The sequence below is a fragment of the Ursus maritimus genome, unplaced genomic scaffold, assembly GCF_017311325.1.
Source record: "Ursus maritimus isolate PB19 unplaced genomic scaffold, ASM1731132v1 scaffold_32, whole genome shotgun sequence".
NCBI classification, from domain to species: Eukaryota; Metazoa; Chordata; class Mammalia; order Carnivora; family Ursidae; genus Ursus; species Ursus maritimus.
The window spans coordinates 18,873,854-18,894,058 of NW_024425786.1; the positions used below are offsets into that span (position 1 = coordinate 18,873,854).

Sequence of the window (20,205 nt, forward strand, 5' to 3'; positions counted from 1 at the left end):
CCCATCCTCTGTACCCCTGCCTGCCTCCAGGCCTGTTGGGTCTCACGGCCTGGGCCATGTGGCACTTGGAGGGGAAGATGGCAGTTAGTGGCTCACTGGTGTCAGAGCGGGAGGTCCTGGCTTCCAGGCCCAACCCCTGCTGCCTGGCTGTGTGCCTTGAGCAAGTCCCTGCCCCCTTTCTGCGCCTGTTTCTTTGTCTGTGAAATGGGACCACGACTGGATCTCTGCCTTCCCTGCAGGAAGGTGGTAAGATCAGGCGTGGGAGGAAGCTCAGAGGGGCTGTAACGGGGCTGCTGCCTGGGCAGGACTTGTGAGCGGAGGCTATATAGTCCTGCTTGAGGCCACCAGGGCACTGTGTCCCTACACTGGCTGATGGCTCTGGTCTAACCCAGGGTGGGAAGGCAGGTGGGTCAGGTCTGGAAGATTCTGAAAGCTCTAACTCCCCCACCTCAGCTCTGAGTCCCCAGGGTTGCCATAGGGAAGGGGACATGGATTGGGATAATTCATGATGATAATTTATCAAATACTTGGTCCAATTACTAGTCTATTGCCTTATTTTTGTTTTATTTTATTTATTTATTTATTTTTAAAAGATTTTTTTTTTAAAGATTTTATTTATTTGGCAGAGATAGAGACAGCCAGAGAGAGAGGGAACACAAGCAGGGGGAGTGGGAGAGGAAGAAGCAGGCCCATAGCGGAGGAGCCTGATGTGGGGCTCGATCCCATAACGCCGGGATCACGCCCTGAGCCGAAGGCAGACGCTTAACCGCTGTGCCACCCAGGCGCCCCTATTTTTAAAAGATTTTATTTATTTATTTGACAGAGAGCGCACAAGCAGGGGGAGCAGCAGAGGGAGAGGGAGAAGCAGGCTCCCTGCTGATCAGGGAGCCCAACACAGGGCTCAATCCCAGGACCCTGGGATCATGACCTGAGCCAAAGGCAGATGCTTAACTGACTGAGCCACCCAGGCACCGCACTTATTTTTGTTTTAAGGTCATTTTCACAACGGCTCTGCAGAGTAGGTGATGTTGGTCCCATTTTGTAGATGAGGAAACAGGCTCAGAGAAGTGAAGTGACTTGCCCCAGGCCACAGAGGCAGGAAAGGCCAGGGCCAGGATTTGAGGTGAGGCCCAACTCAACATCCCAGTGCTCTTTCTCTGTCACAGAGGCTCCCTTGTGCCAGTGTCGGCCTGATGTTTGGCAGAGACTGGGCTGGGGCCCAGAGGAAGGGTGGAACTTGTCTGAGGCCACGCTGGAGACGGGCCAGACGCAGGTCCAGGCCTTTCTTCCTCTGCACAGAGCAGGGCTGAAGGGCAGCGCCAGATGCCTGTGTGTTTAGCAAACCCCAATTCTGAGGTCTGGAGCCTTCAGCTGCCCCTGCTGGTGTGGAGAAGGCAATACAGGCCGTCAGGCAGAGGCCTTGGGGCTGGCCTGAGGCATAGGCCTGAAGAGGGCCCGACAGTGAGGTGCGGTGCTTGGTCTCCTAGCAGACAGACCTCTGCCCTAAGCATGGCGCCCCTGGGTGGCTCAGTCAGGGGAGGCCTCAGCTAGGGTGGGGATGCCAGGCCAGTGGTTCTGGCCCATGGTGATGTCCTGTGAGTATGGCCCTCAGTCCCAGCCCTGCAGATCCCCCCCACCCGCCCCCCCAGGCAGTAAAGGCCCCGTGCTATCCTGCTTCCACTGCCAAAGAAAGAACAGGAGAGAGAATGTCTCGAATGCTGTTTTATCGCAGTAAGTTTGTCGATTCAGCTCATTACATTTCATTAGAATTATTTAATTAGAATCTTAATAAAAGAGTAAAGCAGGAAGGAGGCTGAGGAGCGGAGGTGGGGAAATCCGTGCTGAGCGTGTGAAGTAGACCCAGCTGGGGTGGTGGAGTGGCAGAGGGGCTGCTGGGACATTTGCCTGTAAAGTGAGGCAGGGGTCTGCATGCGCTGGGCCCGCTAGAGCAGGACCTGGCAGTGGGGGAGGGGAGCGCATGGAGGGCCCAGGGCTGGGCTCTCACCAAGTGGCCCCTGCGTGCCAGGTCTGCACTGAGGACACTGGGTATGTCGGGGCGTGGGGGGAATAGGACCCATTTCCTGCCCTCCAGGGAAACAGACAAGAAGCCAGACAGTTACAACGCCCAGTGCTCGGGGCTCCGATGGGGGAGGCAGAGGTTGCTGGGCCAGCCATAGAGAGGGCGTTAGCCTGGCATGGGGTTAGAAAGCTTTCTAGAACAGGGATGCCTTTGGCGACACCTGAACACTGACTTGGAGTTGACGCGGAGGGGAAGGGCTTTAAGGTTTGAAGAGAAGGCAATGAGTTTGAGGTTCCTGTGGGCATTTCAGGGGCAGGTTGGAATGGAGTTTCGGAGCCAGGACCTGGAGCCAGGTAGCTGCTTCCGCATCCCAGTGCCACCACTGTGGTCTCTGGCAAGTTATGCCACCCCTCTGGGCCTCGTTTTCCTTATCTGTGGATGGGGGCATGGACAGCACCCGCCTCACACAGGCTCTTCTGTGGTTAGATGAGCTGATACATGTCAGGCACTCAGAATGGCAGCTGGCACGTGGCCAACACTATGTGCTTTAGCTGTTAGGATTGTCGTTCTTATCGCCTGAGTGCAGACGTCCAGTTGTGATCAGTTACACATGGTTGGGCGGGGACTAGCTCTGGTAGTGGTCAGGGAAGCCGTGGGTGTGGCTGGACACCCTAAGAGGGTGTGGTGGGTACTCGTCTTGCCACTCGTCCTCTCCAGTCCTTTCCTCATTCCCCGAAGGACCCATTTTGTTCAGAGCTCTGCCCTCAACACAGCCCATGCTCTTCAGGGCAGCTGAGCCCACACTCCAGCTCCGGAGAGGGATCTGGTGAGACTCAGCCAGTCGGGTCGTAGCATTCCATCTGGTGCTGGAGCTCAGTGAGGCTGAAAAGCCGACCTGGTTCCACGGTCAGGGGAGAGAGATCCTCTCTCCCTCTGTCACTCATCCTCTCCCTCTTTGGTACAAACACAAAGAAGCCGGTGGCCGCCTTGCTACCCTTCAGGGCACCAGACCTAGCAGGAAGCCAGTCGTGGGCTGGTATACCAGCTCTCCCCCTTAAAAAAAGAAGGTGCTGATTGGTAGCGGGTTGCAGATTTCCATGGTGTAAATATCCCCTCCGTGGCCACTTTCAAGCTGCCAACAGAGCATCACTGAACGCACAGAGTGCGTGCAATCAGCTCTGCAAGCCAGAGTGAGCCGGCTCCAGCCCCTCTGGTTGAAGCCAACCCCGAGGAAGGTGGAGCTGAGAGAACAGTGCTGGGAGCTGCTGGGAGCTGTGCCATGCCCAGGGGCCCACCTGCCCCGGGCCTCCACTTTCCCAGGGTGTTCAGCCACTTGCGGCCAAGTGCACCCCCCATGCTGCGACGTGGACCGGGAAGAGAAGAGGTCCCAGGAGCAGCCTTGACTCCTCAGCATCGGCGCAGCGGAGGGAGAGGAGGCTGGGCGCTCAGCCGCTAGTGTAACTCGGCCAGGCAAAGGATCACGTTTGCATTTAGTTTTCCTCAAACTTCATCCTGCTGCAGTAAAAGATAAGAGAATTTCTAGCCCCGCTGTAAAAAACTTCCTAGGCTCCAGTCCATGCCTTGAGCCAAGAGTGCAGGGATTAAAGCTGTTATTCTTTTAATTGTCCTGTGTCATGGAAGCAGCCACCCATCTTTAAAATCTTCGTGCCATTCATGTGTTCAATGGCAGTAGCAATTGAGGCCCTCCAAGCTTTGCCTTCAGTGGCACTTTTTTCCAGATGGCCACAGGCCATAATGTAATTCATTAATTTAATTTAATTAGCTGTTTCACCACTACATACCACAGCCTGCTAGATTCCCATCCCTGGATACTAACTGGATTTTCGCTACCTTTAGTCTCAGCTAGACCAAATAATCATTTCCCCCATTTCCCTGCGGGTGTGTTGTCTGAACCCCCCCCCCCAAAAGACCAATTTCCAAACCAGTCAAATTCCCCGGTGGAAAACAATGGAGACTGACACTCACTAATTGAAGCAGGACATGAATTTGTTGGAAGGACACCAACCTGGTTCAGGGAAGGGGCAGATGTAGAAGGAGGCTCGCAGCTCAAGACGCATCCAAGGGCCCGGAGAGGAGCTTCGTGATTCCGGTGCTGCTGCCAGGGCCACCAGACGTCACGGCCTGGGCACGGCTGCTGTCCCCCACAAATGATCTGCACTGTCCTCTGTACCACCTTAGTCATCCCTGAATTCAGGGCAGGCTCCTGACTGACGGACCCTGTGAGGCTCAGCCTCTACACTGGGAGGACAGCCGCCTCTGTAAGGTTCCCCCCCAGGAGATAGTCCCACAAACAAGAAAGGGGTTTGAATGCTGAGCGGGATCGCATAAAACAGCAAACGTTACCCTTGGCTAGGCACCTTGCTAGCATTTTTGCCTGCCTTTCCTCAATGGAATCTTTCACAATTATCTTCCGAAGGGTGTTACTTTTATCAACCTCACTTTGTAGCTGGGGAAGCAAGCTCTGAGTTTCTCCATCAGTAAGAAACCCAGAGTTTGCGGGGGGGGGGGGGGGGTGGTCCTCTGAGGACCAGGCTGTGCATCATGGATGTCAGACATTTCAGAGCCAGGCTCTTGGAGGGGTTGTCCTGAATTTAGGCCAGCCTTGGTCTTTGGGTCTTGCACAGGCAGAAGGAGCCTGCCAGGTCTGAGTGCTTCCTAATTCTAGACACTTCTGCTGTTGGCTTGCCTGGGGCAGGTTCTGGACCAAGGTGGCACCATCCCGGGGGCTGTGACAGACACAGCTGAGCCAGAGGGCTTCCCTCCCAAAGCAAATGGTGTATCAGGAGCCTGTGCTCTATGTCAGGCCTCAGGATGGGGGCAGGCTGTCAGGAAGCTGGTACGCACTGCTGTGTAAACTGAGAGACGCTGGCTTCTGAGAAACAGGCGTGAGCCCCTAACCCTGTGAGTGAGAAGAGGAGAGGGTATCTGAGAAAGAGAAGGGGCACCTGGGGGGCTCTGTCGGTTAAGCCTCCGACTCTTGATTTCAGCTCAGGTCCCGACCTCAGGGTCATGAGCCCGAGCCTCGCATCGGGGTCTGCACTCAGTGCGGAGTCTGCTTGACATTCTCTCCCTCACTCTCTCCCTCTTCCCCTTCCCCTACTTGCACTCTAAATCAATCAATCGACCAATCAATGAATCTCAAAAAAAAAAAAAATAGAAGCCAGCCAGAGCCCAAGCATTGACACAGGGACCTCCTGCTGGTGGCGCAGGTCTCCCCCATCTGAGGAGCTCTCCCTCCTTAGACTGGGGGATCCTTCCAGTGGCGTGACATCTCTTTTGGCTCTCAGGAGGTTGTGTGTGCAGGGTTGGACTGGGGCACCTAAGGATGGGATGTCTCTTCCCTCAGACTAGGCTAGGCTAAGTCTAGGTCCGTGTCAGCAAAGCCAGATTGGAACTAACAGAACTGGATGGAACCTGATCACCTCGAAGGGGAAACTGAGACCCAGAGAGGGGCAGGCACCTGCTGAGTTCATCTCCCAGAGAGCCCCTGACCAGGACAGTATCCCAGGACTCCTGCCTCCCAGCCAGGAGGAATTAGGGTGACAGCGTGAGGTATGGCCTGAGGAATGTAGCTCCCAGAGCCAGGCAGGAGGAGGCAGCCCTATGGGGACCTGGGCTTGGCGCTGGGCTGACAACCCCACCCATTGGAAGTGCCTTTGGTTGTTCTGTCCTGTATGCCTGAGTCCTTGGCCAGCCTCCTGGGTGATTGCCTCATCCCACCGAGGCCAACAGATGTGCACAGCCGGAGGTGCGGCTGTCAGTGGAATCCAGCTCTGCGCATCACGGACCGGGGCCGCAGGAGATGGAAATCTGACTTTTGATCCTGGCTGCCCCCTTTCCCTGGTTGTGTGGCCCTCAGCAGGGCCATGGCCTCCCTGGGCCTCAGTTTCTTCTCTGTCTAATAGGGGAGGCTCTTCACTCTTTCCCCAGACGTCGACTGAGGACCCGTGATGTGTCCGGCTCTGTACCAGGCCCTGGGCACGAGCCAGACCGGTGGTCCCTGCCTTCAAGGAGTTTATGCTCCACGGGGAGCTGACACTGAGCAGCTGTAGCCGGTTTGATGAGCTCCCTGGTTATAAGGGTATTAACAGGAAACAGCTTCATTTTTCTCCAGTCACGGGCCCCAACTGATCAGTGGCAGATCCCAGGGTGTCGTGGTCACACTGTTATTACACGGCCATCTGTTGGAGATCCTAATCCCAGGGGCAATTCAAAGATTTCCCTTCGTTTGTCTCCAGGTGACAGACGTGTGGGACTTGGAGTGTGAGTGTGTGTGTGTGTGTGTGTGTGTGTGCACGCGCGCAGCATGGGTTCTTCTCTGGTCCCCAGTATCTGGGAGTATTTGGGAGTATGTAGTCTTGTTCTGGGATACTTCCCTCCCCTGCCATTTTTTTTTTCAAATTTAGATTTAAATTTTTATTTGTTTAAAATCGCAGTAAAATGCACCTAAGATAAAAATCTATCATTTTAGCCACGTGGAAGCGTACCGCCCCACAGCATCAAGCACACTCGCCGTTGTGCAACCGTCACCCCGTCCATCTCCAGAACTTTATCATCGGCCCCAAACAAATCCACCTCCATTCTTAAATAACAGCAGTATTGAGATATGATCCACATAACATACAATCCACCCGTGTAAAGTGCACACATGAATGGGGTTCGGGAACAGTCGCAGAGTTGTGCAATCAACATTACAATCCACTTTCGAACATTTTCATCACCCCAAAGGGAAATCTCCTCTCCACTGGAAACCCTCCCCTACCGGCCCCCCACCTTAGCCAACTGCCAACCTACATTCCGTCCGTGGATCTGCCTGCTCTGCGCATTTCATATAAATGGAATCCTCCAATATGTGGCCTTTTGAGTCTGGCTGTTTGCACTCAGCACGATGGTTTTGATGTGTGGCCATGTGGTAGCTGGTGCTTCGTTCCCCCTTCTCTGTTGTTAAGGCACAGATGTCGAGGGAATCAAGGCTCAGGAGGCCACATCTCCTTGTTATCTACCATGGCTGGGCTCCTCCCTGCGAACTGATCCTGCCGGCTGCCGGTGCCCTCAGCGGGGCGGGTGTCTGAATGCTGGCTCTCTGCTGGGCTCGAGAGTGGGCTCTTTGGGGGTCCCATGGGAGCCCTGGCCTCCACAGTCCCCTGACGTGGATATCTGGCTCTTCCATAACCTCCTGTCCCCAGCTCCTGCCTGCAGCAGTCTGCCCCATGGTTCCTGTCTCGGGACCCTTGTGTGGTGGGATGCCTTCTTGGATGGGTACCTGAGATGGCACAAGCCCGGCTCTTTTCTGTGGCATCTACTGGCCCTCAGCAAGTGTCAGGCATGCAGGTTGCCCCCTGGCCAGTTCTTTCCAACCTACTGTTTCTCTCTGCTTCTCTCCTGCCCTGCTCAGGTGGGCCCAGAACAAGTCTGCCCCACCAGCAACTGTTTCCAGGAGGGAGATGCCAACCTCGCCTCCTAGCAGGGACCTTCTTACTTCCATAATAACATGATCTTCCTGGCACCTCTCCCACAGGCTTAGTTGGGAGGGGTCCCTGCATGAAAAGGCGTCTGTCCTGTACCCTGCCCATTCTTTCTCTTATACTGCCTTTCCCTGGAAGCCTGCGTGGGGTGGGATATGAGCGGGCTGCTGGTCAGTCTCAGAGACAAAAGACACCAGACTGGCAAGAGAAGTAAGGGTTTTGGTGCTACAAGTCTTGGGTTCTGGCCCCCACGCTGTCCCTCACTGGGCTGTGAGCCAGGATCAGTCCCTCCCCTCTTTGTCAGTTTCCTCCTTTGTCAAATACTCACCCTTCTTCCTCTTCCTCCTCTTCTTCGTCGTCTTCTTCTTCTTCTTTTTCTTTTCTTTTTAAGATTTCATTTATTTATTTGCAGAGGGAGAGAGAGAGTGGGAGAGAGAACAAGCAGGCAGAGTGGCAGGCAGACAGAGAGGGAGAAGCAGGTTCCCCACTGAGCAGGGAGCCCGATGTGGGGCTCGATCCCAGGACCCTGACACCATGACCCGAGCCAAAGGCAGACACTTAACCAACTGAGCCACCCAGGCGCCCCAGATACTCACCCTTCTTAATTTATTTTATCTCCATTTTACAGATGGCTCAGAGACGGGAAGCGAGGCAGTGGTGCCCAGGCCCCCCAGATCCAGCCCAGGGCTCTTTCCTCTACACCTGGTCATCACCCTCCCCGGGGTCTGCGTAGGGCCAGTCCCAGGAGACTCACGGTAGGCAGTCAATGCAGAGGCCCAGATTTCCGTAGGCTGGTGGCACTGGGGCTCTCATGATAGTCAGGCTGGGGGAGTGCAGCCTAAGCCAATCCCCTTCCCNACACCCACCTCTGTGCCTTCCTGGGAGCTAACTCTGATTTCCCTGGGGCCCCCTCTGATCTGTGCAGACCTCGCAAACACCAGACTTCAGCAGTGCCACAGCATTCCCAAGGGCCTCATACCTGGATCCCTGCTTCCCACATACTGCGTACCCGCGTGTGCTTGCCAATGCCGGGCCGAGGGGGTGAGAGGGAGGGGGATGAGCTCGGGAATCTGGAGCACTGCACTGCAGGAGGGGCGGATCTTCAGCTGGGCTCTCCTCTCCTCACTAGGCTTCTCCTGCCTACTCTCACCCTGGGCAGGTCTCAGGCTGAGAGGCTGGGAAGTCAGAAGCCTGACAGTCCTTAGTCCCTCTCAGACAGATTCCCATCCCTGAGCCCCAGCCCAAGGTTTAACCCTGACTCTGTTTCCAGGCCAAGACCCAAACCTGCCCTAGACCTCCGTGCTAAGTCCCAATCATAGTCCCTAGACTGAGCCCTGGACCTTGTTCCAGACTGGGCCCTGGCCTTATTCTAAGACTGAGCCCCCATCTTTTTTACAGACTGTTCTTTGACCCCAGTTCCAGGCTGAGCTCTGACCCAATTCCAGACCATTCCCTGACCCTGGTTCCAGGTTGAGCCCTTATTATAGATGAAGCTCTAAACCTAATCCCCAACTAAATCTTGGCTCTGGTCAGAAATTCAATCATTACCCAGCCCTAACTTCAGTCCCGACCTCTGTCCTTGGCTGAACTGTGACCGTGGCCACAGACTGATCTTAAATTTCCAAACAACAAGTCAACCCTTGACCTGAAACCTAACCTAAGAGGGAGCCAGGATCCCTTCAGACGGCAGAATCGGTGCTGGAAACTAGAGGGAGTATTAGTGTTTCACGGGGCACAGCTGTAGGCACTGTGTGTGCAGGCATGGAGGGGAGAACCGAGACCGGCAGCAGCCATCTCAGAGAAGAGAAGAGACTGACAAGGACTGGCATCCAAATAGGAGGGGTCTGGGAGGGCTCTGGAATTGAGGCACAACCCTGATTCTAATCCGGGCTCTCTCATGTGTTGTAACCCTACTTTGGGCGAGTCCCCTGGCCTCAGTGAGGTGGTTTCTTCATCTTAAAATGGACCCACTGCTTTCCTCATGGGTTGTGTAGCTCCTTGAGAGCACTGTTGTCCATCTTGCCTTTCGGGGTCTTACATACTGTCTCCTTTGCCTGAACAGCTATTCTTTCCTTGCTCACCCCTGTACCCCCAAGGTGAAATACCCCTTCCTCTAGGAAGTCTTCCTGAAGCTCCTTGTGGTGGATGTAAGATGCACCACGCAGATTGCCCTTCGGTGAAAGACTTGGCGTCCTGGGTCTGGGGTGCTGCCCACAGACAGCCTGCACACTTCAGCCACCACCCCGTTCAGGGCTGCCCATGTCTGGTGACTGCTCAGTGAGCACTGGCGGAGAGGAGAATCAGAGGACTCCTCCCAGCCCTCTCAACCAACCCAGGGCAACTGCGAAGAGCTGTTCTCACTCCAGTGCTCCCCTAGGGGCAGCTGAGGTCCTTGGACCAGTCCTGGGGTCTCCCCTTTCCTCCCACCTGGTTTCCTTCCCCTCTCTTCCATGGGTGTTGATCTCAGAACACTAATACACACCTACATGCTGACCTCCGTCTAAATTTCTGCCTCCAGAGAACCCAGCCTGTGACACCCCTAGTCCAAGTCCTGAGTCACTCCCACGACATGTGGTCATCTCCTTTGTAATGCTCACAACAATTTAGGGCACCTGTCTACTTTCACTAGAGTTCTTGTGCAAGGCGGCCGTGCACACACAGCACTAGCTCCCCTTGGGGCAGGTTGAGAGTACCAGGGAGGAACTGAGAGGCAGAGTAGTAGGGTGTCCGCAGCCCCTCGAACTCTCAACACGCTCAGTGTGGCCCTCAGCATGGCCAGTGTTCCAGCAGAGAGGAGCCCACCGCAGCCAGTGGGCCGGTCGTGCAACAGGCTCCAGGAAAAAGGACCTACCCATCACTCTTGGGCTCAGAGGGACGAGGGCACATGCAATTTCTCTAAGTAATAAGAAATACATTGAGGGATGTGTGGCCATGAGCCGCTCCCCGAGGACTCAGGGAGAGCCTCGAAGGTGTTGGCATGCAGGATCACCAGTATTTGCCAAAGCGGACATGGGCGGCTCCTGGCAGACGGGCCTGGTCCAGCCAAGCCAGCTCTCTGCTAAGCTACCAAAAGTGAGAGGGAAGTCGGGCCCTGCCAGAGCGCCCCAGGGTTGTCTCTCATAACAGTACACACCTCGTGAGGGTAGGAGCTGAGTCTGTCTTGTTCCCTGCTCAATAAATTGTTTGGGTGCCGTATGGATAAATAAACACAGATCAGTAGATAAGGGACGGAAAAGCAACGTACAAACCTGAAGCATGATGCAAGGTGGAGGATCATGGGGGGGAAATGCTCCTTCCAAGGAGCATTCCTTAGGAAGGGCAAAGGGGAAAAAAAGGTCTATTAATAGACCCGATTAATAAACATTCAGCCAAGGTAAATGTTAACAGGAAGTACCTCTACAAATGTTGGCGGTCTCTCCCGCAGGGCTCAGGGTAGGCTGGCATGCGGGCAAAGAAGGCATCCTCCCTTCTGTTTGCTCAAGGCAGCCTCATTCCTAGGGCAGCCTGCCCCCTGAGTCCCAGAGTGGGGGCCACTGTCCAGGCTTGCTGCCTCCTGGAAGCTCACGCTGCTCCAGCTACTCCTGCCCCGGAGATGCTCCCTAAACACGCCAAGTTTGTTCGTACCTCAAGGCCTTCCCCCCTGCCATTGCCCGTCTTCCCCTCACTTCCTTTAGTTTCTGTACAAACGTCACCTCCTCAGAGAGGCCTTTCCTGACCCCAATCTAACATAGCTGTCGCTGTCCCCATCACTGCTCATCTCTCCCTCTGCCTCTCTCTCTCTCTCTTAATTGCCTAACTCTGTTTTAATTTATTGAAGGGACGTATTGCAACCTGAAATTGTATATGTAATAGATACGGTTTTAAAAAACAATTATGTTTGTCCAACTCCCCCTCTAGAATGAGGACAGGGAATTTTTCTGCCCCATTTACTGCTGTATCTGCTAGAAGAGTGCCTGGCACCTGAGTAGACAATAAAACGAACAAATAAGTTAGGGGTGACCTGGACAGAGTCCCTGTCCTCAACCAGCTCCCCTTCTAACAGGCAGCGCTGACAGCTAACCAGTTTCTCCACTGCAGGCGGGTGGTGTGACGGGGGCACGCAGAATGCTCTGGGGGCAGTGAGGACAGCATATAACCCTGCTGGGAGGGTGAGCAAAGGCTTCCTGCGTGAGGCTGCATCTCACCAAGACCTAAGGGCTGAGTGGGGTCCTCCAAGTGCGGGGGAGGAGGAGTGAGTCCTGGACGGAGGGATGTACAGGCTCAAAAGCCTGAAAGCAAGAGAAAATCTGGCAAGTTGGAGGAAGGTAAAGAAGTTTTGTGGGACTGGACCAGAGAGGGGAGGAGAGAAGGGGTGCAGTAGAGGCTGGGTGGTGGGCTGGGCAGGGGTCCCCTCATGAAGGACCTGGAGCAGACGCTGAGCTTGGAATGACATAACCAGATCGTACTTCTGCATACCAGTGTTTTCTCACCATATCCAGCATCTCTTGTCCCAGTGATCGAGACCGTTCACAGAATATTTTACATGTAGCCTACTCATTTTATGTATATGCATTCATTTAAAAAGGAAACCCTTGTAACACTATCCTAATTTGTGTCAAATGTGCAAAGTGACAGTAAAATGAAACCTAATGAAAATGAAATATTCTTACATTCCATTGCCTGCCTAAGGCCCTGATCCCAAAGTCTACCTTCTCTTGTTAAAAAGGGAGGTTAAAGAATCAGCAAAGTGCTAAAGACACAATAGCACCAGGTGGGACTTTCTCCTTGACGTAATCATCAGAAAGATGGAAAGAGGAGTCAAAGGGCATATATATTCCTTGCTATGTGATTCAGCGTTACTTCAAGCTGTGTCTGGATTTCTTCTAAGATTATAACTCCGTAAAATAATTTTATGCACAACCACTGGTACAATTTCCACACTTTGAGAAACTCACTGTTTCAGGTGTCTTTGAATGGGAGTAGAGTATAGAAGAGGAAATGGAGCAAATGACCAAGAAAACTAAACAAACCAGTCAATCAAATTTTGTCCCCTAAGCCTTCCTACATTGGAAAACCCACTCACCCATTTAACCACCTGGGCATCTACCTGCCTCCCCCTGTGCCCACCCACCTTTTTGCATGTCTGCTCCCCCACTCACAGATCCCATTTACTTACCCACTTCCTCACCTGCCCTCCATTTACCTGAATATATGCACCTGTCCCATCTACCAAATATATGCACCCACTCCCTCCACCCAAATACTCTACTTAACATTCCCCATCCATTCCTTTGTCTACCTATCCACCTATTTCCCATCCATCCGTCCATCCATCCATCCATCCATCCATCCATCCATCCATCCATCCACCTATCCACCCACCCAACCTTCCATCTATCTATCCATCCCACATAACAAATTCCACACTTACTCTCTTAACTCCTGGTTCTAATCTTCCTAAAAATAGAAACCGTGGCCATGACCTCTTTTATTGAGTTCTGACTTGGGGGTTCATTGCCTCTTACAAGCTTTGGTTCCCCCTGAGCTGCCCCTTAGGTAGTCCCTGAACGGAATCTCTGAAAATCACCTTATTCTTGTTGTTCCTGCCCTCTTCCCCTCATACACTGCTCCCCACCATGGGTTTTATTTACCGTAACCTTACCAGGGCAGTGTCCTGGATTGTCAAAACTGAAAGGGACTGCAGAGACCACTGAGCCCAAAGCTTTCAGCTTCTAGATGAGAAAGCTGGGGTCCACAGCAGGCAAAGTCACAGATTGAGCCAGTCACAGTACTAGTAAACTTTTCTTTCCTAAGCTAAATCCTTTAGTCCCCACAAAGTACTCATGGATTTCCAAAATGGCATCCTATGACATCATTTCCTTGAGTGGCTTTTCACTCAAGGACATGGGCTTCACAGAAGAGGGGGTTGTAAGTGGTCTGGTCTCTTAGTCCCTACATCCCTATTTCCTAGAGGACAGGATGTGTAAGATTTTTTTTTAGAAGATTTTATTTATTTATTTGAGAGAGAGCATAGGCAGGGGAAGGGCCAGAGGGACAAGCACACTCCCTGCTGGGCAGAGAGCAGGACATGAGGCTTGATCCCAGGACCCTGAGATCATGACCTGAACAAAAGCCACTTAATTGAGCCACCCAGGTGCCCCTAAGATTTTTTTTTTTTAAAGCAGGGCTTGAACTCACAACCTGAGATCAAGACCTGAGCTGAGAGCAAGAATCGGACATTTAACCAACTGAGCCACCCAGGTGCCCTGTGAGATTTTTTTTTTTTTTTGAACAAAGGTTTCTGGTGCTAAGAAAATTTAAATCCTTTGTTCTCATCCATTGCCCTCATTTCATGGACAAGGAATAGGTCCAGAGAGGAGAAGGTTCTTGCCCAAAGTCATACGGCAGGTAAGTGGCAGAGCAGGTTTGCTAACCAAGGTTTCCTGGTCTTGTCTTTTTCCTTTGCTGAGTATCTGCTGACTTTACAGGGACTTGAGTTGTGGTGGCTGGGGAAGAGGGAATGCCATTCTTTTACTCCAAGAATTCCCAGACCTAGCTTAGGGAGGGCAAGTGATCCCATTCGCTGCTTATGGACTGAGGACATATTACATTTTAAAAATCAAATGTGGTCCTCTGGACTCCTGGACTCCCTTCACTGGGCCCTGGCTGCCAAGGGGAGGCGAGCAGGGGTACCAATTATACCTACCCCACGCCCTTCCTTTCTGATGGCTCTCTCTCCTTAACAGCTGTCTCCTTGCTCTACAAAATTCTGCCTGTTAAAGTTATGAGAACTGAGCACACTTTGTTCACTGTGATTGTGGGTTTTGCTGCTGAAATTGATAATCCCTCTTGGGAGAGACATGAGATGCTTTCCTCCCTTGATACGCAGTGAGAATTGCTCTCTGCTCCCTAGTGGAGGGTAGAAGTGTCAGGGTTCTGTGGACTCCTCTAGCTCAGCTGTATTTGAAGCTCAGCCTATCGATGTACTGTGGGAGCCAGGGGCCAAGCTCCATCCACAGCATCTGACCTTGTCCTGAAACCTTCCACCTATACCGCCTGTCACTCTCAGAGTTCTCTGGGCTCGTCAACATTTGCTAAAGCATCATCCTTGTTTATTTATAGGATGGCCGTATGCCCTACCCCTGGCCTTTTAACACAGGTGAACTTGTCTTTGCATGACATCATGCAGCTGCTGCCTGAGTTCAAATTCCAGCTGCCCTGTTTACTAGTTATGTGCTTTTGGGCAAAGTACTTTTTTTTTTTAATATCTTTTTTTTTAAAGATTTTATTTATTTATTCGACAGAGATAGAGACAGCCAGAGAGAGAGGGAACACAAGCAGGGGGAGTGGGAGAGGAAGAAGCAGGCTCATAGCGGAGGAGCCTGATGTGGGGCTCGATCCCATAACGCCGGGATCACGCCCTGAGCCGAAGGCAGACGCTTAACCGCTGTGCCACCCAGGAGCCCCTTTTGGGCAAAGCACATAACCTCACTTGGCCTCACCTTCCTCATCCATAAAATGGAGCTATAAACTAATAGGAAAATCAGAGAAGATAGGAGGTAGAAGATAGGAGATAGAAGTGAGAGATGTGAAGGAAGAGGAGAAGAAGAGCAGAGGAAAGAGACTTATGGGCAGAAGAGAACAGCATGTACAAAGATCCTGTGGCAAGAGGACGCAGAGTGATTCCTAGGGACTGAAAAAAGGCCCAGGATGGTGGAGATACTGTAGCATGGCTTACTCAGCATCTTTCGTAGTGTGCCTTCCCGTACTAGAAAGACCAAGAAGCTAGCCTTCCGAAGCCAGGCCTCCAGAGCATCACCACGGATGCACTGCGGACATTAACACTGTAGGGCAGAATCATGCCACTCTGATTTGGGGGCGAGGAGACTTTGTTTTTCTGCAGCAGCTGCTGCAAAGGGCCTAGTGTCTAGACCCTCGTTTGCGAAGAGCTTGGGGCCCCCATTCTCTCAGGGGATCAGGGCAGGGTTTAGTCCTGGAGCCAGCCGTGGTGGTGCCGGCATCCTGATCTCCCAGTGTCTTGACCACAGCAGAGGCTGCAGTGTCATTCTGGGGATCATTTCTGGAAGCTCAGCCAAGAACCTACCTCTCCAGCCCTCCCTACAGTGCTGTGGGTACCTTTTCTCTGTCTTAAATTCCTTTCTGCTTAAAGGAACTGGAGCGGTTTCTGTGATCAGAAGCTGAGGCCGGCTGTGGTGGATCAGAAGGCCACCAATTCTTCCCCATCAAGAAATGGAGCTGCTTTTCCTCCCCTTCAACCTGGACTGGGTCTGTGACTTCTTAACCAAAAGATAGTGGCACAAGTGGTACTCTATTCCAGGCCTAGCCTTGAAGTTAAGAGCTAGACGTTTCTACATTTTACCTTCTGGAATGCTCACTTTTGAGACACTCCAGCTGGCATGCTGTGAGCATCCCAAACCACATGGAGAGGCCCTATGTAGCCTTTGGTCCACAGGGCCGGTTGAACTCCTAGGCAACAGCCAGCATCCATCACCAGAGAGCTGAGTGAGCATCTTGGAGGCCCAGGCTGGTTACAGCTCCAGATGACGTCAGCCTCAGAAGAACCACACAGCAGAGCCTAGTCAAGCCCAAGAATCACAAGAGGTAACAAACAGGTGTGGTTTTAAGGCACTACGTTTCAGGGTGACTTGTTATGCAGCAACAGATAACCAAAATACTGACTGATGCAGGTGGGAGGGGGTAAGAGGAAGTGAGATGAAGCTGGGCAGGTCAGCAGGAGTAAATTACGTGGAACCTGGTTGGCCACGGTCAGGAGTTTTGTTGTCATCCTGAGAGCAGAGGAAAACTGTGGCAACATATTAGGCAGAAAGACGACATGTTCGCATTTACCCTTCGTACGGACCACCCCGCCTGCTGTGTGGAGAACAGACTGGAGAGGTGAGCCAGCCTGACTCACCTGTTGTTAAGGCTGTGGCTTGGGCTGGGGGGAGAGGGGTAGTAATTGAAAGGGAGCAAAATGCGTGGCTCAGAGATACTTAGGAGATAAAATTGTAATGTTGGGTGATGGCTCGGGGACAGCTGGTCATCTATGTGGGCTTTACCCATTCTGTTCCTGCTACTCTCAGGCCCCTGTAACTCAGTACCTCATATCTCTACGGAGGCATAAAAGGGAACGAGCGAGGGCTCAGGTGTCAGATACATTGGATGTGAATCCCAGATTCACCCCACCCCCTACCTTCTGTGTTACTTTGGGCAAGTCACCTAACTGCTCTGGACCTCACTCTCCCTCTTCAATCAAATGGAGGTAATAAGAAGATGATCAGATAATCCCACTGGTTTATTGAACAGTGCCTGACGCACAGTAGGCATGCAATAAGCAGTTGTTGAATGAATGAATGTAATGGACTGGAACCAATGGGGTACGGGGGGAAAAATGGCCTTATTTTTCTTCTCCACCTGCAAACTTCTTTGGTCAAAGGCAGTTTTTCCTTCTTTGACTCCTGATAACAATCAGGCAGATCCATGACTTTCTGGTCCCTTTGGGCTAAAATAACAGTTTCATTTTGGTAATTAAAACTCACTTCCAGTAATTGGAAAGTCCATTCTGACCCAGTGAAATGTAACATTGTGATTTCCCATCCAGTTCAAAGCTCAAACAAATCCCTCCTTCACTGAGTACCTACTATGTGCCAGACCCTGTGCTGGGGGCAGGTAGAGTTGCCAGATCAAATTCAGGAAGCCCCATAAATTTGAATTCCAGACAAATTAGTGAATAATCTATTAGTATATGTATGTCCCAAATACTGCACGGGGCATACTTACAGTAGAAATTATCTATGAGGTGCACCTGGCTGGCTCAGTCCGAGGAGTACGCTGCTCTTGATCTCAAGGTCAGGAGTTCGAGCCCCATGTTGGGTGTAGAGATTACTTAAATGAATAAACTTAAAAAAAAAAAAATCATTGGTTGCTTATTGGAAATTCAAAGGTAACTGGACTCCCTGTATTTTTATTTGGTAAATCGCAGCCCTCATCCGCCTTGCCCTATCCCGGGGGTGTATGAGCCCTCTCTGCCTCTGCCAAAGGCATTTGACTCTAGGTGAGCAGACAGGTTGAGGAATGCCTTTCTCTCTATTTTCCCCTTAGCCCATTTGCCCTGACGTATATCTGCAAGAATGGTTTGAGCGGCACTCCTTTGTCCTCCTGACTGGCCCCACTGCCTATAGGTTTCCACTGTTACAGCTACAATCTTTTGATCTTCGGAAACTTGTTTCTTTTCAGATGGTTAGGAAAGCACGTCTCCCTCTGGGAGGGTTAAAGCTCTATCAGCTAGTACTTTAGGTGACATTGGACGGCGAGCAGGAGTTTCTGAGAAGAGCGCTCAGTGGTGATTTCCTGGAAGGGGTGGGGGAGGTGCTGCCAGAAGGGTGGAGAGTGGCCTGATTCAGGAGTGAAAGGGACCCAAACTGGGGATCCTGGGCCCAGCTTACTGGCTGAGCAGGATACTCCCTACCCTTATCTGAGCAACAGGCTGAAGGGAAAGCACCTGGAGAGGGCCTGGAAGAGGCCACTGTCCACCTGGGTGGTGAAAGGGAAGCACAGGGAGAACTGGGCTGGAGACGTGGACAGGGACAGGCTAAAGAGTGTGGGTTTGGGGCAAGGCTCTTCCTCTTGGGCTACAGAGCCCCCATCTTAACATGGACATTTGGGGTAGCCCACCAGACCCCTGTCCCCGTCTCCTTTGATCTTTATCTCTGCCTCCCCAGGGCGAGCTGGACTTTCTGCTGGGTCCTGCCAGTCCCCCTCCCAGGAGAGTCTGCTGCTGTGTCTGCCACCCTCTGTCGCCACGGGCACGTGGGGCCTGGCACAGAGGGGGATGCACATGCCCACGGGAGGGACAGCCTTTCTCCCATCTGTCCTCAGGCCCTGACCCTGGTTTTCTGTCCAGAAGCGGAGACCAGGTACGGGGGAGGGCAAAGAAGGGAAGGGACCACTCTCCTGTCTTTAGCTCCTCCTTCCGCTGGCCTCTGTAGGTAATCACTGAGCCTTTGGGGGCTCCTATCGTGTAAGTAGTGTTACTTCCAGTTTTCCCCACTGGCAGTTTAGGGCTCGGGGTCCTTGGTTCCTCTAAGTTACAACCCATTGATCTGCTTTTCTGCCTTCCAAATTTTGTTAATGTTATCTCTTTGTGCTAATTATCCCTGTGGTTTTATGCCTTGAAAAAAATCCCTTTTGCCTTCATGTTAGAGGAGCGTCAGGAGGGAGCCGAGTTGGGTGTACGCATGCCCCATCTGTCTTACTTAACCGGATTTCATTGTCACTCTGATTTAATCTTTGCAACAATACCAAGGGGCCACTTATTACCCTCATTTTCCCAATGAGGGAACTGAGGCTCAGTGATGGTGTCCACAGAGCTTCTAAGTGGCAGCACCTGGGACCTCCCACAGCCCTCTGTCTCCAACACTCTTTTCATCTTACGCCGCTCTCCTGGCAGTGTCCCGAGAAGGCTGTGCCCTCCTCACCCCCCAGAAGTCGGCCTCCTGTGTGGTAAAACCCCAGTTTGCCGGAAGGACGCCTTGGGGTGATCACGCCTTCCTCCATCTGTGTGTCCTCTGCCAAGCCTTGTGCAGGAGCTGAGGCACTATGCGAGCGATAAGCTACTGTCGAACACAATTAACAATCGGCAATGACCTTAATGTCCAACTATGGCAGATTGGGTAAATAAATTACGGTATACCCATTTAGGAAATACTATCTGGCTGTCAGAATGATGAGGTAGAAGAATGTTTAATTTCATGGAAAAATGCTCCTGACATATTGGTAAATCGAAAAAAGCACACTTTCCAAGCAGTATGTGCCGTATAGCAACAATAACACACACATATAATAACAAATTAATAAAAAAGCAAGTAACACTTACCTGCAACCCTTGATCCTTGAGGATAAGTTCCAAGCCAATATTCAAAGTCAGAAGGAATTCTCTCTGCCCTAGGATATGAGATCAAGTCTTAACGCCTTAGTTCTACACTTCTCCCACCTCTACCTCCCCTCCCTTGCGATCCTGAAGCCTGCAGTTCACAGCCCGTGGAGAAGAAAGTGCACTGATCATTCCTTCACCCTTACCTGGGGCTTCGTGAATTTCTACTCCTGGAATACCGTGGGTACTGAGAACATTTTAGATAGTCAAGTTTTCTTTTTACCATCAACCTGGGCACTTGAGAACACCCCTGTCTCTCTCTCTCTCTTTTTTTTTTTTTTCCTTTGGGGGAGAGTAGGGGTGAGTGAGTGAGCGAAAGGGAGGGAAGTGGCAGGGAGTTTGAACGCTGAAAGAATACCCCCACTGCACACTAAATGAGGAAAAATGTACCAGAAATGTAGCCACAGCCTACTTTACGAAACACTGGATTTCCTTTTCTAAAGTTCCCCTGGACTAGGATAAAGATTTATGTCTTCAGGATACCTTAGAATAGTGTGCTTCAAAATGAGGATCATTAGCCGTTACAGCTGCGTTGCCCAGTCCAGTAGCCACTAGGCACGTGGGGCTGTGGTGCACTTGAAATGCGCTATAAATGTAAAAACCACACTAGACCATGAAGACTTGGTATGTAAAAAAGAACATAACTTATTACTGATTTTAAAATAATTGAAATGATAATATTTTAGCTAGTTTGGATTAAGTAAAATACGTTATTAAAGTTAACTTCACCTTAAAGATTGTTTAAGTTAAAAACCTTTTTAAAGCCC

At 51.8% G+C, this 20,205-nt stretch overlaps 1 protein-coding gene across 7 annotated transcripts in view; it reads left to right on the forward strand.

Annotated features, from left to right (window-relative positions):
* LDLRAP1 (low density lipoprotein receptor adaptor protein 1) overlaps positions 1-20,205 on the forward strand; it is a 56,921-nt gene that overhangs the window by 34,207 nt on the left and 2,509 nt on the right. For 5 of the 7 annotated variants that reach the window (XM_040619012.1, XM_040619013.1, XM_040619011.1 and 2 more), the window contains exons 9-10: positions 8,135-8,261; positions 19,454-19,622. In XM_040619012.1, the coding sequence (XP_040474946.1) occupies positions 8,135-8,261; positions 19,454-19,622 (296 nt within the window). Of the gene's footprint in view, positions 1-8,134; positions 8,262-9,602; positions 9,639-15,655; positions 19,623-20,205 lie in introns of those variants that run through there. The other 2 variants (XM_040619016.1, XM_040619017.1) reach the window with 2 other exon arrangements.